The sequence below is a fragment of the Amaranthus tricolor genome, chromosome 11 (assembly GCF_026212465.1).
Source record: "Amaranthus tricolor cultivar Red isolate AtriRed21 chromosome 11, ASM2621246v1, whole genome shotgun sequence".
Taxonomy (NCBI): Eukaryota; Viridiplantae; Streptophyta; class Magnoliopsida; order Caryophyllales; family Amaranthaceae; genus Amaranthus; species Amaranthus tricolor.
In genome coordinates this window covers 2,289,188-2,316,604 of record NC_080057.1, presented here as the reverse complement: position 1 = coordinate 2,316,604, position 27,417 = coordinate 2,289,188, and the positions used below count along the sequence as shown (strand labels likewise).

The 27,417-nt window shown below is 34.9% G+C and overlaps 2 protein-coding genes across 3 annotated transcripts; one reads left to right on the top strand and one right to left on the bottom strand.

Moving 5' to 3' along the window:
- The first annotated feature begins 7,881 nt into the window (after positions 1–7,881).
- Positions 7,882–18,880, top strand: LOC130826848 (uncharacterized). Of its 2 annotated transcripts, XM_057692445.1 has the most exons (4): positions 7,882–8,462; positions 8,661–8,758; positions 15,016–15,081; positions 15,847–18,871. In XM_057692445.1, exons 1-4 carry the CDS (start codon positions 8,053–8,055, stop codon positions 18,030–18,032), a joined length of 2,760 nt encoding a protein of 919 aa, XP_057548428.1. In that variant the 5' UTR covers positions 7,882–8,052; the 3' UTR covers positions 18,033–18,871. The 2 variants fall into 2 exon arrangements, with proteins under 2 accessions (XP_057548428.1, XP_057548429.1); XM_057692446.1 differs by lacking the exon at positions 7,882–8,462 and having other exon boundaries at positions 8,659–8,758; positions 15,021–15,081; positions 15,847–18,880.
- A 5,582-nt stretch (positions 18,881–24,462) lies between these two features.
- On the bottom strand, positions 24,463–26,937 carry LOC130826849 (F-box/WD-40 repeat-containing protein At5g21040-like). The gene has a single exon (XM_057692447.1). It carries the CDS (start codon positions 26,411–26,413, stop codon positions 24,719–24,721), a length of 1,695 nt encoding a protein of 564 aa, XP_057548430.1. The 5' UTR covers positions 26,414–26,937; the 3' UTR covers positions 24,463–24,718.
- Between the last annotated feature and the right edge of the window lie 480 nt (positions 26,938–27,417).

The following is a 27,417-nucleotide window of genomic DNA, read 5'->3' as shown; positions in this document are numbered from 1 at the left end:
CCACGGATTGCAATTGGTAAGAACACTTGCATCATTACATGGCAATCGTGAGATTTCATGCTTCCCAACTTCAGCTCACCATTTAGGCTAACAAATCTCTTCATGTTGGATGAGTACCCAGACGGAACCTTAATGCCATACAAACACTCACAAAATGTCCGCTTCTCTGCTTTGGACAATGTGTAGCAAGCTGGAGGCAAATAAACTTTGTCATTAAGCATCTTCTTCTTATTGTCATTAACTTCATCATCAGCTCTATTTCTTTTCTTACTCACCTTAACATGTGCCCACAACTCCGGACGAAGACCCTTACATTCAAACCAATCTCGCACGGCCCTAACATCTTTTGTCTTACCCGGAATGTTCATGAGAGTCCCGAGTATGGCATCGCATACATTTTTCTCTATATGCATAACGTCAAGACAATGCCTAACCTGTAGATCTCTCCAATATGGAAGCTTCCAAAAGATTGATTCTTTTTTCCATAATCGGCCTTCACCTCCTTGCACTTGCCCCGTTTTACCAAATACAGTCTCAACTCCCTTAACCTGTTCATAAACCTCATAACCGGTCAACGGTCGACGAGCTACACGGTCCTCAACCTCCCCATTGAACAACTTCTTCTTCTTACGATATTGGTGGTCTCGTGGGAGGAACTTTCGATGGTGCATGAATACGTGTTTGCACTTAGGAATCCACGTGGATTCCATGTCATCGATACATATCGGGCATGCTTTCTTCCCTTTGTTCTTATACCCCGATAAGTTGCCATATGCCGGAAAATCATTAACGGTGCATAAAAGCATTGCACGCAAGGTGAACTCCTCATTAGCATATGCATCAAACACTGAAACGCCTTCATCCCACATCTTTCTCAAATCCTCAACGAGAGGTGCAAGATACACATCTATGTCATTGCCAGGTTGTTTAGGACCCGAGATAAGAAGCGAAAGCATTATGTACTTACGCTTCATACACAACCAAGGTGGCAAATTATAGATCACTAAAAGTACCGGCCAAGTACTATGTTGAGAACTAAGATTGCCGAACGGGTTCATTCCATCCGTACACAGTCCGAGCCTTAAATTACGAACCTCATCCCCAAAAGTCTTATGCAACCTATCAATACTCTTCCACTCCGGAGAATCAGATGGATGTGTGAGTAAGTGACCTTTCTTCACCCTATCTGCATGCCACCTCAAATTTAACGCATCTTTCTTTATAGAAAACAAGCGCTTGAATCTAGGTATTATTGGAAGATACCACAATACCTTAGCCGGGGGCCCTTTAGCATCCCGAGCCCCTTTACGCTTGTAGTGCGATAACCCACACCTAGGACACTCTTCTAAGTTCTCGTTTTCATTCCGATACAACACACAATCATTCGGACACGCATGAATCTTCTGGTACTCTAAGCCGAAAGGACACATGAGCTTTTTGGCATAATATGTCGACTTTGGAAGTTCATTTCCCTCAGGAAGCAACTCACCTAACGCTTCTAATAACATTGTGAAACTAGCGTCACTCCAATTGAACTTTGACTTAATGTTGAAAATTGTCAGCACTGCTGTTAGTTTGGTGAACTTTGTACATCCAGGGTACAAAGGCTTTTGAGAAGCCGCTGTCAACAAGTCAAAAACACGAGGACGTTTTCCTAACTCATCCTCGACTCCCTCCATCATCTCATCAACACGATCCACATCCTCATCGACATTCTCTTCATCTGTCTCATACCCATCAACATGATCTACTACATCCTCATTGACATCGGCCACATTATTGACGTCCTCAACAACACTTTTCTCTTTGTAAACTCCCTCCTCACCATGCCAAACCCAAACATGATATTGAGGCCTAAACCCACGTCGAAGTATGTGCTCCCTAAGGATATCAACACTATTTACCTTTGATACATTGCCACAACTGACACATGGGCAATAAAAACCAACTCCCCCCGTCCTAACTTGATGTTCAACCGCAATACTACAAAATTCTAATACGCCATCAATAAATTCCGACGATTCAATGCTTCCATACATCCAAGAATGATCGTTTGTCATCCTAATTAGTGTGATTAATTGATTCAAAACAAAACAATAATTAATAATATTCATATAAAAACAATAAAAATTAATAATTAATAATGTTTTTTAAGATTGTTAATGATGACTTCAATTATACTATAAAAATTGATCATTTTAAACTTGTAGGTGATTACTTTATAACTATAATTATTGGTCACTTTAGAATTGCTACAAATTATTTGAAGGTACTTAATTAAACTCTTTGATTATAATAATATTTCTAAAAATTTTTAAAAAAATAAAATTTAAAGTTATAATTGACTTTAATATACATCAAATTATATAACCTAATAATAGTGATCTTATTTGAAAATTTATGATACTACAAACTAGACGTAGAGTACAAATAAGCATAAGTCCAATTCATCCTTAAAATCCGGTCTAGTGGCTTATCAATGAACTCCAACACTAAAATTGAGTTTAGACATCACTAAAAACTTCCTTATTCATAATCAATTCATACCATTAAAATCACAAACAAAGTCACAATATCACATTCAAAATCAAAATTATTATTCCAATTTCATATTCAATTCATCAAAATACCAAAATCATTATCATCTTTCCATACACAATCTCAAAACAACCTAACTCGGATATGTTACCTCCCCTTACAGTCCACAACCCCTAATAATCTAAAAATGACAAAAGCCAAATGTCACTATCACCTTGCCAAACTACACAACAGTCCCAAAACCCATTATTTAAAGTCAACCATATATAAAAAAAATCAAACAATATGTATTAGTTTGAACAAATCCATTACATACCACAGTTTACAATCATATATAAAAAGAAATTAAAATCAATGAGATATTTCAAAATGAAAAAAATACCTTAAACTGTCGTGGGTTTTGGTGGGTTAGTGTATAACCTATACAATGAAAATAAAAATTAGTATAAAAAAAACTAAGCACCGTACCCTAAACGTACACAAGCTTAAACAATAATGGGTTTGAGAACTAATAAGCTTTAAAAAATTATACCTTGAAGAAGAGCAAGAACTAATTATAAGTCGAAATTTCGTGGGTTTGAAGAGCAACAACAATGTGTATGGAAATTATGATGTTTTGAAGAAGTGCAACAGTCGTGTAATAAGAAGAGCAATAAGAAGAGCAAGAATGATGATCAAAGAAGAACAAGAACAAAAAGATGATGAAGAAGAAAGATTGAAGACAATAATCGAACAAATTATGATGAAGAAAACCGGCAGTTTCAGAGATGAGTGAATGAAGAAGTGCAACAGTCGTGTAATATGTAAAAAATGAAAGCAGTTTCGTGCGTGGGTTTATGTTTTAACGTTAACATGGCGGGTTTTTGAAACTACAATTGCTGCGGGCAAGGCATTAGCCGCAGCAATTAAGTGAAGATGTGAGTATTTACTGCGGGTAATGAAGAACCGGAGCAATTAAAAGGTAATTTTTTGCTGCGGGCATAAACAAAACCGCAGCAATTGAAGCTGCTCATATGTATTTGCTGCGGTTAAGGCCCAAAACCGCAGCAATTAATGTTTTCTTTTTTTTTCTAATTCTTTTTCCTACTTATTGCTGCGTATATACATAAACCGTAGCAAATGATTAGCAGCAAATACGTTTTTTTCCACTAGTGAAACACCAACAAAACACAACATACACAGTAAACACCAACAAAACAAACACAGGTCATAAACACAACACAACACAGCAAACACAACACAGCAAACATACAAGTGTATTTACAATACATGCAAAGAAATTAAATGGACAAAATAAAACTTATTTCATTCATCATGATCATGTTAGAATATCCAAATCACTGTTACATTTATTCTTAAATAGGTCATAAACTTCAATTACTAGCCTTGAAAAATACAAGAAACACCAACAAAAAACAAAAGAAAAACCCTAATACAAAGCTTGTAATCTGATTTTCATGCTTCCTCTCATTCATCCATTTCTTCTTAATCCTTTTAATTTCTGAAGTGCTTGTTCCTTTTCATGTTCCAAGCAACAGACCCTTGATGTCAAAATCTTGATTTCAGTTGCTAATTGTCGCTTGTCCTCCACAAGTTTGTTAGTTACTTCTGTTTGCCAAACAGTCATTTCAGGTTCATCAATCCATTTAAACTTTTTGCATCCCCTCCATTTTGTATCAGGATCATAAAAAACGTAAGTCTTAAACCTTCTTCCAGGATTTTCCTTGGTCTATGAAACCCTCCTTGCAAAGGGAACTCCACACCCATATTTTTCAGGTATTGAATTTTCTATTGAAGAACAAGAAGACATAACTAATTAATTGGAAAAAAATGATGATCGTTGAATGAATTAGGGATTGGAATGCAAGGAGAAAGAAAGAAAGGCAAAAGAAAGGCGAAAGAAAGAATAATTAGGGTTTATCGCTGCAAATTGGAGGAAGGATGGATTTTCGAATGGGCTGAACTGCAATGAAGAAGAATTAAATAAAGTAAAGCATCACGTGAATGTCACATGCCGGTCAATGGTTAAAGTTAGCGGTCAAAGGCCACAATCCGTTATAAGGTAGTGTTTTGCAAACAATTGTATTATATAAGGTAGTTTTTTGCAAAAATTTTTACCTAAGGTAGTTTTTTACAAAATGGGGTATATATTAGGTAGTTTTTTTTATAATTTTGCCTTATTATTATTATTATTATTATTATTATTATTATTATTATTATTATTATTATTATTATTAATTTTCTTTTAAAATTTTAAATTTTTTTTTGTCAAAGCATACCTACTAACAGAACTGTCAATCTATCCGTTCGTTAGTATTTCAAATTTTAAAAAAAATAATAAAATCAAAAGTTAGAAATCTCCCCAAAACCCATTTTCCCAAATTAAACACAGAGAAGGGAATTAGGTTAAGGTTTCGAATTACCCAACTCTTCTTTCTTTCATTAGCTGTTCTTCATCTTTTATAAACTGCAACATCCATGAAATCGAATTCCGCCATCTTCCTTCCATTCCATTAATCATCTTTCCTTAGGTAAGTTTTAATTTGTTTTGAAACTAGAAGGAGAAGGAGAAGGAGAAGGAGAAAAAAGCTTTAATTTTCGAAACTGAAAGGAGAAGGAAGGATTTTCGAAACTAAAAGTGAATGAGGAAGCTACTGTTTTGAAACTACTATAATGGTGAAGGAGTAGGATTTTAGAAACTAGGGTTCTTATTTGTGGATTGAGGAAGTTGATGAGAAAGTTGCTGCTTATTGAAGTGCTTTAATGGGTGAATTAGCTAGACTACGTGAGTTTTCACAAAAACATTAAATTTTCTAGGTAGTTTTTGAGAAAAAAATTGTTCTAGGTTGTTTCTCACAAAAATGAGGTTTTTCTAGGTAGTTTCTAACAATTTTCCCTTTGAATTTTCAATTTCATCCATAGACATATTCAAATCGAACACATGTTTCCCGTCAACATAATCAATATTCTTATTCCTTATTCGAGTTTGTCCATTACATTAATTAACATACTATATTTTCACATGGTAATATATAAATTTCTACAATTAACAATCAAATCTACAATTAAAATAAAATTACAACCCACATTCAATTCCAAAATCAAATTCAAAATCAACTAGAAATTCTAAAATACGTACAAACCATAAGTAAATCCTAGAGTGAAATTCCAAATTGAACACCAAATCAAAATGCCATTTATTGTTGAAAATCATGAGAAGATCAACTCTCCACCTCAGCAATCTATGTGCCTCACAAAGCAATCCATGTGCATTAATAAGAAACATAAAATTAATCAGGATGCTTGTAACTAACTTATGTTTATATAACAGAATATTGATAGCTATTATATAGCTTTAGCTTACTACAATCATTTGTATAAATAGATAGCTCCAACTCCCATTGTATTTCAACCAATTCAATTAATAAAAGATTTTATGTTTCAAGATTGAATTGAGTGTTCTTGATTGATACTTGTTGAGTTTCACATGGTATCCGAGCGGGATTATGATTCTCTCAATTAAACGCAGCTCAATTTTTTTATATTTATTTTTCTCCAAGCTGTTGGTTAGAATTGTTTTCATAGATGGCATTTATTACAACTTATTCGCCATTAAAGAAACTATTTAAAGGCTGTGGATTGTAGAAGCACGTAAAAGCAATAAAGTCTATGAACATTTGGAGGTCTATTGGAAAATTATACAAGAATGGAAGACATGGTAGAGGCTTAAGGTTCAATTGTACAGGACCAATATGATGCCAATGAACTTGATTTTCTGCCATTATAATTGACCACTGGTTTTCTTGTTTTCTTCGTAAGGCTGAAGAAGTCAAGAAGATGTATTAAGGTTCAATTATTTTTCTTATGAGTTTGATTGAATCTATTTTAGTTCTTTGTTGCTGCAATTAAGTAGATAACTTTCCCTATTAGTTACTGTAATTTTCAATCCATATTGAATCAATTTGATTTTTAGGGTTTTTACCCATTTTTCATTCATTCACACAAGGTGCTTGATAAATTGTTTGTGTGACTACAGATTTACACTTTGTTGATGTTTGTGTGGCTACAAATTCACACATTTTTGAAAAAGCAATTATAATTGCTATTGATTGATATTTTCAAGTTTTGAGGGTATAACCCATTTGATTGAGAAATTGAAGTGATTTCTCTTTGTTGAAGTGTAGCCATTGTACTACCTTGTCTCTCATGACTCTTGATTGAGTTTTGCAATTTTTGTTGTCGGTGCCCAAATTAGGAGAATTACTTGTTGGATTTATGGGTTTAAGTTGTTGGTGAGAGTTTTGGGTTGTGTCATCAAGGTTTTGAAGTGGGGAAATGGAGATTGAATTGGGTTTCTTGGTGCTCAAGCTTTTGGTGATTGTTTGTTCTTTCTAAAGTATTGGATTTTCAGGTTCAAGAAGCTATGCTGTAGATTGTTGGTATCAAGAAGCTGATACCTATGAGCTCTCACCCAATGCTTACTCTACAAGATAAAACTATAAAGTATGACTTTCAATTTTTAGATTATAAAATTGGTATCTTCTCATCAAATGACATTTTGATCGAGTTAATATTTGTCTTGGACGAGAAAAAACTGGTGATCTCTTTATACAAGCAAGGTCAATTACCAAGTTATCACAGTGGCATGGTACCCGTTCGCTTCTTCAATAAATTAATTCATGGAGTTAGAACCATCATAGGAAGATTATGTAAATGTGAAGATCAACAGAGAAAATTACACAAGTTATCAGTATACTATGTTTTCTGGTGAAGGTTAACTTTGCACATTTATGATTTTGCACAGTCTGGTAGTGAGCTTCAATGGTTGTAGATCGTATTCTTGTCCAAGCTTGGAGTTGTTCCAACCTCAATCTTGCGGGGGGAGGGGGGTGTGTTATAAGTCATGAGAAAATCAACTCTCCACCTCAGCAATCCATGTGCCTTACCAAGCTATTTATGTGCATTAGCAAGAAACACAAAGTTAGTTAGGATGCTTGTAACTAACTTCTGTTTATATAGTAGAATCTTGATTAGCTATTATATAGCTTTAGCTTCCTACATTCATTTGTATAAATAGATGACTCCAACTACCATTGTATTTCAACAAATTAATTAATAAAAGATTGTATTTTTCAAGATTGAATTGAGTGTTCTTGATTGATGCTGTTGAGTTTAACATTTATACACCAAAGATTAACCTTTGATTCAAATGGAGAAAAATGTAAATGATAATAGTGGTTTGTAAGTAAAGATAATATTCTCAAGCGTGACCTATAGGATTAATTTTGTCTTATATTTCAAAAACGAGAAAAAAAAAGGAAATTATACCTATAACTAGTCCAAATTTGTCATAGACCACTCTAATTGTAGTTTCAAATTGATAGAAGAAGAAATTTAATAGCTTGAAGGTGTTTTATTCAAAAAAAAGAACTTTTTTCTTTTTCAAAAGTTGGGGTTTATGCAGGGTTTTAGAGTAGTCAGTATAGTAGAATAATTTTAAGAGCAAGAACAACGATGGCGAATTTCTCTCAAAGACGATTGTTTCTCTCTCTTCGCAAAATAGTTCTTTCCATTTTATCTTCCAATTCCTCCATTTCTCGCTCATCTTCACTTCCTCCTCATCTCCGAAACCCTAGTTTTCGATCATCACCTTTTTCTTCATTTTCACAACCGAAACTATTCGCATCTTTCGATTTATCGCCGTTGATTCAATATAGGGGGTTTTGTAGGACTTCTAATGGCGTCCGAAGCTTCGGAACTCTGTTTTCTGAATGCTCGTTATCCCCGAAGCCGAAGGATACGGTTATGCTTGAAGGTTGTGATATGGAGCATTGGCTAGTTGTGGTGGATACTCCTGATCAACAGCTAACTCGCGATGAAATTATCGATGGTTATGTTGAAACCCTAGCTAAAGTTATTGGAAGGTCAGTTTTTGTCTTCGTTCGTTAAGGTTTTATTGGATTTAATTTGTGTTTAAGTTCTCGAAGGTTTGTTTAATTTAATGATTTTATTGTTTGTAATTACTATAGTAAAGAAGAGGCTGATTTGGTTTTTTTGCACTGAATTTGTGTTAATGTTCTGGAAGATTTGTCATATTGTGAATGATTTTGTTGTTGGTGCAGTAAAGAAGAGGCTAGAATGAAATTGTATTCTGTTTCTACGCGGCATTACTTTGCTTTTGGTGCTTTGATCCCCGAAGAGCTCACTGACAAGCTTAGAGGTATGTGAAATTATATTTTTCTTTAAAATACTTATGTTAATTTGCTAATAATGCAAAGACTAATTGACGTGCTTGAGATTTGTTATGCAATTATATTGCAACGTTTTGACATTATCCCTGTTATTGGCAACTTATCCATTATAATTTTTTGAATTACAAAGTTGTGTTTTAGGTTGGATCCTTGTTTGCAGTAGAGCACAATCTATCAGTGTTGTAAATGTGGCTTTTAATTTTATTAAATAAATTTATAAAACAAAGTTACATAAATGTAGTAGATTACAAATTACATATCACAATCAAGATCCTTGCTTATGTATACCACCGAGAACTTAAAGATACCGATCTCCAAACTCGAACAAACTAACAAGAAGATTTTGTATGTGACTTGATATTAGTTCTAGACGAGGATTTCTTCCTAAAACATTATTTTCTCCCTACTACTTACTACGGTGCTTGAGAATTTATGTCGGAAATATGTTTTGAGATATAAAGAATTACACTAAAATCCTAGTACAAGGAAATTAGAACGACATGAGATTACATAAATGAAAGGATAAAACAAAAAAATTACATTAGAGGATTGCAAGTTCCCTTTGCAAAGTGCAAGACAGGAAAAGAAATTCAGAAATTTGATTTAGGAAATAACCCACACATACCTTCTATATTTATAGAAGAGCAAACACCATTTCACAAAGTAAAATGTCGCTCCATGAAACACAACATCGATTCACGAACCAATGTCGACATTAAATCGATCCATCCCAATATATTCAAATAATATAACCATATTAATCGTAGATAGTTATAGTATAACTAACAAAATTGAATAAAACGAACTTTGTAAAAACTAGCGCGAAAGTCGCGGGTCGCGACAAAGTCTTGAGTCGCGACCTGAGCAATTTGCAAAACAGAAACTTTGTCTTGAAATCTTGCAATCCGCGAGCCTTTTTGCAATCCACAAAAATACTTTTGCACAAACAAAACTTTGCAATTAATTAATTTATTTGATTTATTTAATTATTAATTCTCAAAGCCATTATATGCTCTAAATGCCAACAATCCTTCCTCATTTAGAGTGCATAATCCTTTTCCTCTTTTGCGATCTATAATCTCCATCCAATTTCATGCATCAATGCCAATGTTCTTACAAAATTAGTCGACAACTAGTACCACGCATATCGATCATATCCCCTAATGTCCTTAGAGATTGAATTAAGCAGATATATCCAACCAATTGAAGGAGTAGTACACATGAAATAATTTATTAACCTCACATCTCCGACACGTTAAAGGTCATGTGTCCATATCTATTCATAAGTTCAATGAAGTCACAAGTATGCCCCTAAGACTTTGTTGAGGCAGCCAACTCCGAACTTTTATAGGTAGCTCTGCCTTTTTACCATGCTTTTGTGAATAAAGTACTCAATCTAAGGACCTTCAAAATCTAGAAACTAGAGACCTCTAAGGACTACTACTAACTCGTTTTTATCATCACGAACAAAGAAACTAAACGGTCTCAAAATTGCTTCCCAAAATCTGATGCGATCAATCCACATTGAATTCAAGACTAGATGTTTCTTCTAGCGTTGATTTGATTTTCGCTCATGTTGTCGAAGATGGGCATAAACCAATTCCTTGAGCCGAAAACTCAATAGAACTCCTACCCAATGGCTTAGTAATTGATCCGCAAAATTGTGTTTAATATTCACATAGTCAACATAAATTACCCTTCCCTTGACAAGATCATGCACAAGATTATGCCTAAGTATGATATGCCTTGACTTACCATTGTATGTTTGACTATACGCTCTATTCAAAGCCGAATCACTATCATAAGGGATAGTCACCGGTGAAATAGGCTTAACCAACAGAGGGATCTCATACATGAGATTTTTTAACCATTCTGCTTCCTTGCTAGCAGGATCTAAAGCAATAAACACAAAACGCATCGAAATGTTTGTTTCTTAGAATCCCATGATATGGCACCTCCCTCAAACATGAATGCCCATCCACTTGTAGAAGAATTACCCCTTTTATTGGATGCCTAAGTTGCATTAGAATATCCTTCCAAAACTAGAGGATCTCCACGATAACATAAACCATAATCGATAGTTCCTTTCAAGTATCTAAGTTCTCTTCTCACAACTTTCCAATCGAAAGGACCCGAATTTTTAATAAATCTACTTGACTTTCCCACTGCAAAAGCTATATCTGACCTTGTATAGGTCATTGCATACATCAAAGATCCTATGATCTTTGAATATTCCAATTGAGAAATAGCTTCACCTTTATAAGTTTCGTACATGCATCCATTTGAGTGGATATTGGAGCTTTCTCAAACACAAACCGTTTGAGAATCTTCTCAATATAATGAGATTGATTCAACATAAGTCCTCCATTATGATTTATTATCTTAATGCCTAAGATAATGTTAACCTCCCCCAACTCCTTCATAGAAAAGGACAATGACAAAGATTCTTTTGTCATCTCCACTTGCTCTATACTTGTACCAATTACGAGTATGTCATCGACATAAAGGCAAATGATAACCCCATGTCCTTTATCATCGAACTTGCTATAAACACACTTATCGGCCTCATTCACATTGAAATCAAAAGACAACCGAGTTTCATCGTCAACCGAGTTTGATGGAAAATCTTGAGATTGAAGTTGATCATCGTCAACTTCTTGAATATTGGTACTAACTTGTAGGTCTTTAGGCCTACTAATTGATGAAAACCGAGTTTCATCAAATATCCCATCACTAGACAATCATCAAATTAATCGGTATGTAGTCATTAGGTTCGATTATATAAAACTTATATGCATGACTATGATGTGCATAGCTGACAAATATGCAATCGAAGCCTTTTTCACCAAGTTTCTTCTTTTATTACCGGGCACTCTTACAATTGTCCTACATCCCATCGAAGATAATTCAAGTTTGGTTTCCTCTTGTACCAAATTTCATAAGGAATAGCCTTTTTGCCTTTTGTAGGAACCCGGTTAAGGATGTGACATGCGGTCATCATTGCTTCACCCCAAAATCCTACCCTCAATCCCGAGTAGGATAACACGGAGTTAACCATTTTCTGTAACGTCCATTTTTTTCCTTTCGGCAACACCATTTGATTGTGGTGAATAACCCACTGTAGTTTTATGGACAATTCCTATTTCTTGCAACTAACAAGGATTATAATTTTCCCCTCCTATGTCCAGACGTTTGATCTTAGAATCCAATTGTACTACAACTTCATTCTTAAATATTTTAAACATACTTAATGTTTCATCTTTAGAATGTAATAAATACACATAACAAAATTCAGAAAAATCATCAATGAAGGTAATCATGTAATTTTTGTTACCGAAAGATAGAGTCTTATGGAAATCACACAAGTCACCAAGAATTAAATCAAGAATGTTAGAAGTTCTTTTCACTTTCTGAAAAGGATTTCTAGTGATCTGGTTTAACATGCAAGTACTACATTTAGGTTTACCATTCACATGCAAAGGAATAATTACCTATATATTTCATACTATCATAATTTACATTACAAAGTCTATTTTGTCATAATTCATACATATATACATCAATATCATAAACATGAAATAAACTATTATCTAGACAAGTTTTGATGGAAAGCTTAAACAAATTACAATTCAAGTAGCATCTACCAATAAATACACCACTCTTAGATATTACACATCGATCAATTCAAATACTAACTTATATCCCATATTATTCTAAGTAGGCCCCGACACTAAATTTTTTGCAATCTTAGGAGCAAACATCACTTCTTTCAATGTAGGAAGATTCCCTGAAGTGAAATGTAATTCAACCGAACTTTTCCCAAGTATTTGAATAGTCCCTTATAGAGAAACCATCACACTTGTGAAAAGTCTAAAACCATCAACTATCCATGCAAACGTGCCTTAAGGCACCCAAATCGATATACCGTGATAGATCATCCTACACAACAAATTTCATTATTTGTTCCATTTAAATCCAAATTGAAATAAAATTAATAAATTATGAGGAAATACCTTCATTCACGGGATCTTGACTATTAGATGCCTCACCCTTGTTAGCATTCTTTTTCTTGAAGAGAAAACAATCCTTCTTGTGATGTCCTGGTTTTTCGCAAAACCAACACCCACCAAACGCAGGTTTCTTGGAAAAATTAGAAGATTTCCCTTTGAAAGAACTAGAGCCCTTTTCATATTTTTCACAAACTTAGACTTGTTCGAATTCTCTCTAACCATGTTTATGGTAGAGACTGAAGATGGATCCTTTCCTTTCTCTTGCTCATGGATCCCAACTTCAATAAGAAGATGGGTGGCAAGTTGGGTAAGATCAGTCTCCTCCTTTTTGTGCTTGAGGGTGCTCTTTATATCTTTCCATGTTTGTATACATCCAGTGAACAGGTAATAATGAGTTAAGGTTGTGCAACAAGAGAAGGGCAGGTCTGATGGGTCAGTGGTTATGTGCACAAGGGTCTAGTCAAAAGTAGGCCATCATAAATTAAGATCTACTAGTCAGTATGGTAGCACGACCTGTTAAGGATGTGCTGATGCAATGAAATGACAACAACTTTGGCAGGGTCTGTATAGGAGATATTAGCCATTGTGTAGTAGATATCAACCATGAGTGGCTGTGAGTGGGGCTGGACTAGCTTGGACACTCTTACAATGAAATGGTCTTCACTTGTTCAGCTAGAAAAAGAACAACTATTGAAACACCAGTATTAGATGATAGGAATATTAATGTAATAGTTCTTTTATTTCTTGATTTTTTGTTAAATAAACTCCAAGTTGTTTGCAATTAAAAGTCATGTGCATAAGCTGTGCTTCATTTAGGTGTGTAAAATGAAGCCCCCCAACTTTTTAGCATAGCTTATTATGTTCTACTAAATAAGGAGGCATCTAGGCTCATTTGTATGTAGTTTTTGATGATCGATAATACATCTTAAGAAATTAGAATTCTAGAGAGAGGTGTTAGCTTTCAAGGGGAATTGCAGGTTGCTTTTCCTAACCATTGTTACCTGGGACGACATTCGGTTTGGAACGGGAAACGGGATCGGGAACACGGAACGCAACCTAGATTGACTCGGGAACAATTGGGTACGAGATACAGTATGTATAAAATATATATATTTGAAACAAAATTAAATAAAAATGATTATTCTGGTTTAAGCAATCATTTTCAAGTCGAATTGTTTTAGAGTCCTAGGTTTCATCTCGTTTTTTTCTCTCTTCTTTTTCTTTTATTTGTAAATAAAGACCAAAATACCTTCTGAAAAAGGTTTTCTACACCGGGACGTCAACTTGAGCGATTTGGAACGTGTTTTGTTGGTGAATGGGGACGAACGTTCCCGGATCATGGAACGTGGCTACGTTCCACGTTCCATGTTACTATCCTAACCTATGATCCTTCAATTGTGAGTGAAACATAGAGAGATCATAGCAATCCCGTGAAGATTAAGATGAGTGAAGCCTTGACTGAGAGCGTGGGGATAAGGGCTTCTTAGTGAGTGAAATCAGTGAGTTTTATTCTAGCTCAAACTGATCATATCCATCCATTTCATGCATAAAACAAGTAACGGTGCACTAAATTCTTGCATTCAATCAACATTATTGGATTCTTGGATTCATTGGCCTAATCCTTGGCTCCTAACATAGGTCACAATGTGACTTATGAAAAAGAAACATATGTGATTTTAGATGGAGGCTGCATTATAGAATCTATTTTTTATCCTTTGATTAATTCATGCATAGCTTGTTAAGTCACTTTCTACGATCTAAATCAATATAAATTTTTCTATTTTTGTAACTTTTGTTTTATCTTTTTTTTTTGTTACTATTGAGTTATTTACTGTTTTATACAGACTTATTGATGATTGACTTAATGTATGGTGCATTGGTGCTCTTGGACTATTTGTCTATTCCTCCTGTTTTTTGTGATAACTTTTGGAGTAGGATTTTCTGCTTGAGTTTATTTTCTAATTGTAGAAATTGTCATTTATGGAAAATTTGCATAGATATGCCTTTCAAAGGAACTGCTGTAAATCCGTTTGTGCGAGTCTAACACATTAATTCTACATCCTTTGGTTATTTTATTTTATTGTCGCATAGCACCTGGAGATGAAACTAGGTTTCTGCATTTGCCTAGTTTTTTTCAACTTTCTGGTTTCTGTAGATACTTGATTATAATGGAGGTTATGTTGAACTTTATCATTTAAATTCTCCCTTGTGGACAGAGCAGCCGAACGTTCAATGGGTTCTCCCAGATTCTTACATGGACGTAAAGAATAAAATGTATGCGGGTAAGATCATATTCCATCTCCATCTAGCTTCATGTCAAAACTCGCATGACGACACTATGTGTACATGTCACCGGCTAATTCCTAATTATAGCGTGTTCTTCAACCATAAGAATATAAAATACCTTTCTTGCTTATTTTTGATGTTTAAAGTTTTGGCATAATCATAGTACTACATATTTTTGTTTGGAACATATACATGATCAAGTTGTCTATCTGGAAATTTCAAAAAAGAATTATACATTCTAATAAAAAGACTAGAAAATTCCTATTATTCTCATGGTGCTCTACACCACTGTAAATGACAAAACAACAAGATCTATTAAAAAGAATTTATATGTAATTGGACAAATTAATAATTCAATTTGTTCCCCATGTTTAAGGTTATCTACAAACTATTTAAGCTTATTATGCAAGTAAATAATGTCATATCACAATATTTTTAACAATTATTACTTCATTTTTAGTATCTAGTATGTTTATTAGGAGTATTATATATCTTTGAAAATTTTATTTATACATCTTCATACGAACAACTCCGTAAATTGCACGGCTTTTTATACTAGTATAGGATAATTGGTGAGATTTGTTTGTTATTATTATGCCTTTTATATCAAACCGTGAAAACTTGGTGTTTTGCTAGCCTGTAGTTCAGAGTTCAAAAAACCAAAGATAAGAGGAACATGGAATGGGATACCTCGAAAAACTGAAGAGATGTAGCTTTTTAGGCAAAGTGATTCCATGGTTTTATCTCTGCTTCTTTTACAGGTGAGCCTGTCATCAACGGACAGCCTGTTCCATATGACCCAAAATATCATGAGGTTTGGGTTCATAACCATAGACTTTCCCTGACTTCTTCCTACAATGATCGTAGAAAGCAAAGGGACAGGCAACCAAGACCAGTTGCATCTGGTTCAGCACATGGCAGCTTAAACAAAAACTGGACAGTTTCACCTGTTTCTCGATATCATGCTCCAGAGAGTGAGACATCAAACCTGCAGATCTCTGTGTCTTCATCTCTATCAGACCCTGGCATTCAGCGGCAGAACGGGATGGTTCCCGCTGACTCTCAAATACAGAACCCTTCCGTTGCACTAAACCAAGTTATGGATCAGACTCCTCAGTCTTCCCTCGTGCCAAACAACTCCATGCTCTCAAACAATCCCCTATCTTCCTCTCCGCTTCCAGCTTCAGTGTATAGCAGTTCCCAGGGCTGGAGCAGCCAGAACAATAGCTCGGAGCATCCAATAGATAATCAAATTCTAGCCCAGCATCCATCTGATACGCAGAACCCAACTTCTCCACTTGCTCATATACCAAATTCATATGATCCAGCAAGGAATGTGCAGAACCAGAATTGGGAGACTCCCCCAAGATACCAAAGTCAGCCTCAACAGCCTCCAATGCTGAACAACCTATCCCCATATAATATTACTACCCCTGCTCCATCTCATATGCAGAACCAAACTCCTCCACCTTCACATACACCAAATTCATATGATCCAGCAAAGAATGGTCAGAAGCAGAATTGGGAGACTGCCCCAAGATACCAAAATCAGCCTCAACAGCCCCAAATACCAAACCAATTCCCATATGATGTTACTCCTTCAGCTCCATCTCAAACGCAGAATCAAACTTATCCGCCTTCGCATAGACCAAATCCATATGATTCAGCAAGGAATGTTCAGAACCAGAATGAGAAGACTCCCCCAAGATACCAAAGTCAGCCTCAACAGCCTCCAATGCTGAACAACCTATCCCCATATAATATTACTACCCCTGCTCCATCTCATATGCAGAACCAAACTCCTGTATCTTCACCTACACCGAATCAATATGATATAGCAATGAGTGTTCAGAACCAAGATTGGAATTTTGCCTCAAGATACCAAAGTCATCCTCAACAGCCTCCAATGCCAAACAACCAATTCTCATACGATGGTACTCCTTCAGCACCATCTCATATGCAGAACCAAACTCCTTCAGCTTCGCATACATCAAATCCATATGATCCAGCAAGAAATGTTCAGAGCCAAAATCGGGAGACTTCCCTGAGATACCAAAGTCAGTCTCAAAAGCCACAAATTTCAAACAATCAATTCCCATATGATACTACTACTTCAGGTCCATTCTCATACGATGCTGCTCCTTCAGGTCCGTCTCATATACAGAAACAAACTCCTCCTTCGTGTCCACCAAATCCATATGATCCAGCAAGGAATGTTGAGAGCCAAGATTGGGACACATTCTTAGGATACCAAAGTCAGCCTCAACAGACCTCAATGCCAAACAACCAATTCCCATATGATACTATTACTCCTTCAGCTCCATTTCATTTGCAGAACCAAACTCCTCTATCTTCACTGACACCGAATCCTTATGATCCAGCAATGAATGTTCAGAACCAAGATTGGGAGATTGCCACGAGATACCAAAGTCAGCCTCAGCAGCTTCCAATGGCAAACAACCAATTCTCGAATGATGGTACTCCTTCAGCACCGTCGCATATGCAGAATCAAACGGCTACACCTTTGCGTACACTTAATCCATATGATCCAGCAAGGAATATTCAGAGCCAAGATTGGGAGACTTCCCTAAGACACCAAACTCAGCCACAACGGTCCCCAATGGTGAACAACCAATTCCCATACAATAGTACTCCTTCATCTGCATGTCATATGCAGAACCAAACTCCATTATCTTCACATACACCCAATTCATATGATCCAAGAATGAATGTTCCGGAACAAAATTGGGAGATTGCCTCAACATACCAAAGTCAGCATCAACAGTCTCCATTGCCAAGCAACCAATTCTCATATAATGCAACTCCTTCTGCTCTGTCTCATACACACAAGCAAACTCCTCCACCTTCGCATACACCAAATCCACATGAGGAAGCAAGGAATTTTCAAAGCATAAATTGGTTGAATTCCCCAAGAAACCATAGTTAGCTTCAACAGCCCCCAATGCCAAACAACGAATTCTCATATGATCCTTTTACTGCAAGAGTATTTCTAAGCATCAAAATGAAAATGTGATTTTCAATGCCTTCGTAGGGATAGGATAACATGCATAAGAAGTCGAATTTGTGATAGTGTATAATACAAGAGTATGGTTGTTTGGTATAAATATGTAATTAAGGCTTTACTGGATTGAATCATCGGTCATCATAATGCCTTGTCTTCATATTAGGTAGAATGAACTTGGTTTGATGAAAAGCAATTTTCAGCTTCTTCCTGCTGCCATATTTTCTCCTATAATTTTCTTAGAAACAACATGCGCTACAATTTTTTTATGGATATGTTTCTACCACTTTCTTTAATTCACATTTATACATCTTTTTCTCTTTTAATATAATAATATTATTTATACAATTTGAATAACCCCATCTATTATTAACATTGTGCCAAATGCTATAGTTGCAATCTTTTAAAAATAGAATACTAGTTTCGTGAGGTACATGAATTATTGCAAATCTTAATATCAATGCTTTTTAATCACACAATTGAATAAAAGAGTATCAACTATTGCTGTGAGAAACATTTTTTAATAAGTCGATCCTAATAGTCGTTTCTTATGTCTCATGGGAAAATTAAAATACGTAGGCCATCCAAACATAAAGAAAATTTTTAAATAATAAAATAATATTTAAAAAGCAAAAGAATCATTAACGGTTAGTTTTTATTACATTTAAATAACATCTTTTCATATCATACTTGTACAAAATAAGAATTTTTCTCATATACATTCTACCAACATTCTTAACCAAGCCAAGATCTCCAACTTATATATGGTCTTTAATAAACAGCTAACATTATGATGCAGAATATCAGCAAAATTTCCCATTGTAGCTTCTTGTTGCAATTTTATTATACTTCTTCTTTTTTCACATATAGAAGAATTAAGGTGATATTTTCTTTTATAATTTACCAAATCACCCAAAAATATACTCCTTCCGTTTTTTGTATTCTTCCTGTAAACTTTTTGCACGGTTTAAAGTAAATTTTAAACTTTAATATCTCTAAATACACATAATAAAAAATTATAAAAAATACATAATAAAAAAGTATACATTAAGACGAATCTAACGAGATCTTACATGGATATATTTTATCTTCTAAATACGTGTCAAAAACATTAATCAAATTTCTTATTCCTAATGGATGAAACATTAGAGAACGGAAGGAGTAAGTAGTTAAAAGACCACTTTTATAAATCAATTTTTGATCTTAATGTGATCTCATACTTGCGGTCAGATAAAAATATAATAATAAAATATTAGAAGGTAATAAAAAAGATTGATCGGGTTACCAACACAATCAAAATGTACAGCCCAGAAGAAACATGCAAGAAATTTTGGAGAAATTAAATGATAGAAATTTGACAAAAAAAATAAAAAAAAAATCAGAAAACCAAAATGCTGGAAAAAAAAAGAACTCATTCGAACATGAATGGAACATTCAAAATTAAAAATTTTGCACATTCTAAAATCAGCAAATTACATAATGATTCTAAAACACTTACCCAGAAATCAAAAGATCAATTATAATACAAATTAGAGAAATTCCATGTATTAGTCCTGGATTTTTTTCAAGTGTTAACCAGAGCTTTTTCAAAATCCATGTGGTAATCCTATGATTTACCAAATGATTTCTCCGTGACCTTTTTACCCATAAAACATTATCAAACGTTAAATTCGAGCTTCGTGTTTTAGTATAGCCTTCCATTTTGATGAACTTTTATTTCTCTCTCCTCATAACATTTCCCCATTTCTCTAAAGCCCTAATCCTAAATTCCCAAAATTGACTTCAAATTCAATGAAACCTATGTATAAAGAGCACAAAATCAAGCTCTAAATCAATAAAATTATTAACTTCTTGAATTAACAGTGAACTGATGATGTTGCATTCGAATTGCAATGAAAAGATGAAATTGCATTCGAATTTCTTTGAATGTGCATTTGATTTTAAATAAACTGATGACAATGTTCTTCTTTATGTTGATTTTCTTTCTTAGTTTTCAGATGCCAAATCGATTTTGCTGTGATGTTTCAATTGTTATTGTTGAATTTTGACTGTTGCATTCGGATTTGAGAGTGAAACCCTAATTTTCGATTATTTTTGTTGAATCTTCAAATATAGTAGATGAAGACTTGAAAAAAATATGGTTTGAAATTGGGGAAAAATGTGATTTGGATGAAAGAGGGTAGAGTTACGATTTATGTTTTGCGGAAATTTATGAAACTGATGTAATTTGATATGGTGAAATGCATAAATAGGCGTACAGCAAGGTACCAAGCTCGAAATTAACATTTGCTAATGTTTTCTGGGTAAAAAGATCACGGAGAAAGCATTTGGTAAACCTCAGGTTACCGCGTGGATTTTTAAAAAGTTTTGGTTACCATATAGAAAACCCAAAACCTAAGGATTATCACGTGGAATTTCTCGATTTATATTGTTAATTGATACTTTTGTGCTTCTTTAAAATGTATTTGCTCTTCATATTCGTATAGATGGTTGATGAGGGTTTTTAATTTGGGGAAATAGCCAATAATTATAAATCTTTTTACATTGGTAAGGCGAAATTGGGACAAGTCGCATGTATTGTGTGATTCTGTAATAATTATTTTATGCTATTTTTTTGTAAAGTTTATTTTTTATATAATTATTTTATGAATTAATTAATTTTGTTGTTATTAATTAATCACCGATTATTTGTATAAATTATGAAAGTTTTATGCATATTATTAATTAGTTATTTATGTTGTTAATTTATATTAAATTATGTAAGAATATATCTGGTATCAAGTTAGAGGCAAGGATTTTTTAGGGTGCCATTGTCCGGCAACAACTCTAGACCAATGCTTTACAGGCAACTCTCATGAGAGGGTTATTACAGAGTTAACCTGTCATGCTAGACAAGAGTAGGTTATCAAACAAAGTTAGACCCATCGATCTAGCACCTTAGAATAGGTTCGTACACATATTGATAATGCTATGAGCACACATATTTACTCGGGATCTAGTGGTGAGGAGGAGAGACATAGTGAGTACCAGGGGTCTGTGGCACAACCTATAAATTGGACAGTTATATGGGGACAGAGGGGTAGGTTTGTGCACACAAAGGCTAGGCCTAGTATTTTTGGTGGTCCTAATGCAGCAATAGAGAACCTAGTGAAAGATGTAGGTCCTCGAGCAAGGAGACGTAGGCAGGCGGCCAATCGGGATTGGATGATTACTACACCCTTGCTATCCTGGTGAACCTACAAATTTTAGGTTCGTGCTAAGCTATGGATGGCACATAGTTATGGTTATATTCAAGGGTAATGAGCGTACGCCTCCGATTCTTGAGTGTCGTAATCAAAAGAAGACGGTGACAGCCATCATACGACTTCGACATATGTTTGATGAGTAGTATAGAGAGTTCTCTAGTACTTCTTTAAGCCAATTGTCAGGTATCATGCACTAGCACATTGATAGTGCTTTAATTTCTGCTTTTGATGAGAGGTGGCAACCAGATACTACACCTTTCAGATGACCTGGGGTAGATGACTATTATGTTGCATGGCGCGCAGCGCATACTTGAGATGTATATTGGTGGTTCTTTTTCGAATGAAGCTTTAGAGGAGACATGGGAAGCCAATGAGAGGGCTCCGCAGGACTAGAATGTTTACTAGAGGGAGCATCACTCGTTATGGGTGCAGTCTACAATCTATTACGTGACTATTATGGGGTCAGCACTTCTAGTTGACAAGATATGAACTAGGATGGAACCTTACCTAATATTTGTTGTGTATGAGGAAGAAGATGGGGTTTCATGGGGGCGGTTACTCTAGCATACTTATAGCTTAAGTTGGGTACGAGTAGTAGGTTTGATTGCATTGGAGGATGTCTGAAACTATTATAAACATGGTTTTACAAATAGTCTGATGTCCATGCATGCAAAAACTTGTCTTTATGTTTATTACAAGTTCACATTATATAATGAATGATCTTTTTAGACCAGGTAGAATCAATGACTATCCAACAATGGTCAAATTCATTAACCATGGAACAATTAACCAAAAGGTTTTTTGATTGCATTGTAGGATGTCTGAAACTATTATAAACTTGGTTTTACAAATAGTATGTTGTCCATGCATGTAAAAATTTGTCTTTATGTTTATTGCAAGTTCAAATTATGTAATGAATGGTCTTTTTCATTACATTTTCTCATTCATTTTCATTGCAAAATACTGCAACTTCATTGTTCTCTCATCTTCCAACATTTTTGAACATAATCTGCAAATTCTCTTTGATATTAGTAGCTTTTCTTTTTATAATCACATGTAATGTACATTCTCTAGTCTGATGTCCATGCACGCAAAAAATTCTCTTTATATATGATCTATGTTTTCGTTATGTAATGAATGATCTTTTTATTTCACTTAGACTAGGCACAATCAATGACTCTCCAACAATGGTCAAATTCATCAATCGTGGAACAATTAACCAAAGGATTCTAAGGGGTATGCCCAAGCAACTCTCCTTGATGATTATGTCTACCACTACATAAAATTTTAGACGTGTCGCGGATGTTAGATCGCAACCATTAAGTCATAAGATGATAACGCCTTTTGAATTTTCGCTCATAAGATTGAGATAATGATTTGAATACGTATTGACTACATAAATTTGTGATTGAAATTAGTTTGAAAATCTTTGAAATTATTGATTTAAGTAAAGTATGACTATTTGAGTTCATAAACTGTTCAAAGAAACAGTTTCTCAAAGAGTTCGTCCGTTAATGGGTTGGCCTGCCTAATATTGGATTTATAAAGAATAAAAAATAATGACAAAAAAAAAAAGTAAACATCGTGCCTTTACTGAACCTTCTCTTACAGTTTCTCATTCATCTTCATTGCAAAATCCTGTAATTATTGTTCTCTCAACTTTCAACATTTTTGAACGCATTTAATCTGCAAATTCTCTTTGATTTATGTGGTTTTTCTCCTTTATAATCACATGTAATCTACATTCTTTTAGATGAATATTTTATTGGTTTATTTTTCTTTATTTGAAAATTTTAGGGCTTTTTTCAGCGTTTTTTTTTAATTTCACATTTTCGGGTTATATTTGATTTATTTTTTTGTATATTGTGTATTATATTTAGTTATGGATTACTCATACAAGAATGCATTTTTAATAAGTGATGATAAGCCTCTTTTGTTGGTCTTTAAAAAAAAGTGTTTCTGTTGTTGAGAATAAAAGACATGAACAATCTCCTTATAGTAGCCATTGAAGAGGAAAGTGACTTCTTTTGATGCTCTTTTAGTTATAGTATGTCAAGTTTGGGTTTAGAGTATGTCAAATTGGAGTTTATCAAGCTGGGGTTTCGGATATGTTAAATAGTGATTTAAGGTACCTTGATTATTTTATGCTTGATTATTACTAAATTCTAATTGATCTTTATCTTCATAATTTAAGACGATTATTTTTAAGTTTACAAATAAGGAACATTTTTGACAAATAATTAGCTAAATTATTGACAACTTTGACCAATTGAAAGCATTAACTTATTTTAATGGTTGTTTGAGTCAACTTTTACAATTGACTTTCATAAAAACATGTTTGATAACATCAGCTACTATAAGTTTTTCATGTAAAATAACATTAAAGGACAACAACGTTACCTATATGAATATAATTAATTTTAATGAATTGCTTAAAATAAAGATTAAAGGTAATTTATACTCCATCACTCAAGGAAATAAATTAATTACTAATTTTCTTTCATCATAACGACATAAATATCATAAACAAAAAAAATAATAATAAAGAAATTCAGTATCCTCAAATGTTAGTGGAACAAGGTTGGAAGATATCAGGCTTCGAAACTTTAATTTACGTTTGTTTGTTTGTTTGTTGTATTTTACTACAGAGAAGTATGTGGATGGGTAAACATGAAAATAATACTTCTAATTACCAAACACTATTTTTGAGTGTTTAACCAATAAAAAAATTAAAAATCAAAATCAAAATTCAATAAAAATGCTAGTCAAAAATTAGTTACCAAACAGACCCAAACTGTAAATCTTTTAAAATCATTGCCTTTGGATAGATCTCTGTTCTGCTTTCTTATTTTCTTTATAAGAACATAATCACTTGTGATCTTCATCACAAACTTTTGATCATCAAACTTATTCTACAAATGTCTCACACTTCTATATCATGAGTCAAAATACTCTAAATCATTCCGACAATCAACCGAAGAATCTCCCTTCACAAGAGTAGATCGAGATCGTAATGATAAAGAAGAAGAAATCCACAACAACAATTGATGTTGGGATCTTCAGATTCAACAAACGTTCAATGAAAACCAACTCGAATAGGAGACCTAGACTTCAAATTAAAAATTTATTCATGAAAATATTCCTCGTTTTCAATTCAAAATGAAATGTTTATACATCAGATTAGACACCCAAGTCCATAACCATATGGCATGTTTGGTAATCAGTACTAATCACATCAAAACAAGCATTATAAGTTAATAAAACACTGATAGAGTAATCACAGACAAGAGTCAGGGGTCAGGACTTGACTACTAGGATTCTTCAAGGCTATAAATTAGAAGCAATTCTTGACTACAGTTACTTTGGTTAAGCCTTCGCCTTGCCATTAACACTGCGCTTATTATGCCATATGCCATTGCGATCTCCGTTGATAGGATTCTTCTTTGTTACCACTGAATATTTATCAGTCTTCCCACTCTTAGCAATCATCTCAGTTTGAAGTCTACGCTGCCTCATTCTGTTCTCCAACCGAATAGCCCTCTGAGCACGAGCTCTCATTGCTCTTTCTAGAGCACGAGAGAAATCCCACATCTTCACCACATGATCTTCTCCTCCACTAACGATACGATCTCCACCAATATCCACAGAAAACAAACTGCCCCCTGAACCATGCAGCATCCTTTGAGGAGGCTCGATTGTCGCCTCCTTCCTGCTTTGATGTTTCATCAGTGAAAGCCGGGTGGATTTCAGCAGTTTCCTCACATCAATCAGAGAGAGCTTCCCATCACTAGAAGCTGATACGACCCATGGAAACTCGAATGCAAGTGAATTTACAGGTCCAGAGTGCGGGACCCATGAAGCCACCTTCAAGATCTTATCCTCTGCACATTTTGAGATATCAAACATGTGTATCGATCCGTCCTCTCCTCCAGTGAAGAGGAAGTCTCCTGTATGACTTCTAGCTAGGGCATACGTGTTTCCCTCATGAGCTTGAGGAATGATTCCAGCCAGAGTTCCATGAGTTGTATCCCAGATATAAACATCAGAACCTGATGTGCTAGCTATGGTAGTGTCATAAGGTGTAATGCTCCATACCCAATCACTATGCCTTAAGACCATAACACAAGTCAATTGCACACGATCCCATATCCGCACAGTCATATCCCATGATCCACTATAAATCCTAGTAAGATCCAACGCAAGAGAAGTCACGGGTCCCTCGTGCTCCCATAGTCGAAACTCTGAGTTTTGGCAATGAGAACCCTTTAGGTCAAACAAATGTGACACTCCCTCGACAGCTTTCCAACATTGGATAAAACCATTCGTCCCCCCAGCCGCCAGCAATTTAGTATCAGCAGCAACAGCACGGATCGTGCAACCAAGAGGCCTCGATGAATCCACCAACAAACCTTCTTCCATATCCCAAATCCGGACAACAGAATCATACCCAGCAGTAAACACAAGCTTCAACGAGACCAGCAGGAAGACAGTACGAACCGCTTCCTTATGGCCAGTCAAAAAATCAGGTCTATACTGCCCTAAAAAGGTTTTACTCCTAAATTCCCTCTCCACAAACAATTGCTTCCACGACTTCTCATCGGATAAACCGGTATTCAAAGGCTTTGCTACAGGAAAACCCCATCTCTCACAATAAAAATCCTTCCATACAGAATGATCAGATGCAATCTTACAAAGGTTAGTTGAAACACATGACACAATCCCTAGCTCTTTTGGGTCCAAACAATTGAGAATCTCACCAACCAACACCGGAGGAAGGTCATAAAATGACCCACGACAAGCCGTGGTATGCCCTTCATCAACTGTCACCAATTTTGACACTCCAACAATCTTATCACTACCAAATTCTAATCTGGGTACCAATGATTCACACCCCTCAACCTTTTTTCTCCAAAAAGATCTTTTCTTTCCACAATTAACAGATGTTTTACCAAATTGCAAACAAGCAGATTGTTCTTCCAATGGATTATTATGAACAACAACAGAATTCAATAGTTTTTCTGATAAACAATCCTCCGAAGTATTTGGGCATTCAAATGCCATAAAATGATGTTCCTAACCCTCTTTAACACTAAAATTAAATCCCTAAAATAAGAACTTGGCTAAACTAGCAAAAATTCAACAAAAATATAACCCTCTTATAATATAATTTTTTGTGTGAAAAATCAAAGGGAGCCAATAAATTTTACACAGGATTCAATCAAATAAGAACCCAGAAAAATTCAAAAAATAATGTGGATAATCTTTATGAAAAATGGAATAAGAAAAGAGAATTAAAGAAAAACCCCTGATCCCAAAAATAAAAGGAGATGATGAAGAGAATACCTCAGAAACAACGAAGCAAATACAACAGCGGAAATCAAGAAAATTGGAAGACAAGTGAGGAGAGATACAAAAATTAGGACGGAAAGAAAACGAGTCCAATACCTGGACATCAGTTGATGACGGTGATCAGAGCTGTGCAACGGGTCAGCGGCCTGTTGGAGGCCCAACCCTTAATTTTAAGGGTTTAAAAAGGGTCGGGTTGAAAATAGAACGGGTTGTAAACGGGCTTTAGTGATGCGGATTGAATAAGGGTTGTAATGAGTGTTCACGAAGGGCTGTAAGGAGGATTGTGATAGTGAGTAAATTAATGACTGTTGAAGAAGAGATAGGAATGTAGATGTATAATTGTACCTCTTTATTACTAGAGCTGTTCAAAACTGACCCGATCCGAAAATCCGAATCAAAATCGAAAGTAAACCGATTCGAAAATGTGTTCATTTTTTAGGTTTATCGAAACGACATTACCCGAACCGAAGTTATACCCGAACCGGTTGACAACCGAAAATGGGAAAACTAAACCCGAGCCGTAACCGATTTTCGTAACCGATACATAACTGTTAACCGAGATTACTCGAACCTAATAATGACCGACCCGAGTCATATCCGTCCCGAATCATGCTCGAAACCGAAATCGATCCAGCTAAAACCGACTTAATCCGAACGAAGTTTAGATCGAACTATTGTAAACCTGAACCAAATTTTTATATAGAAATGATCGACTC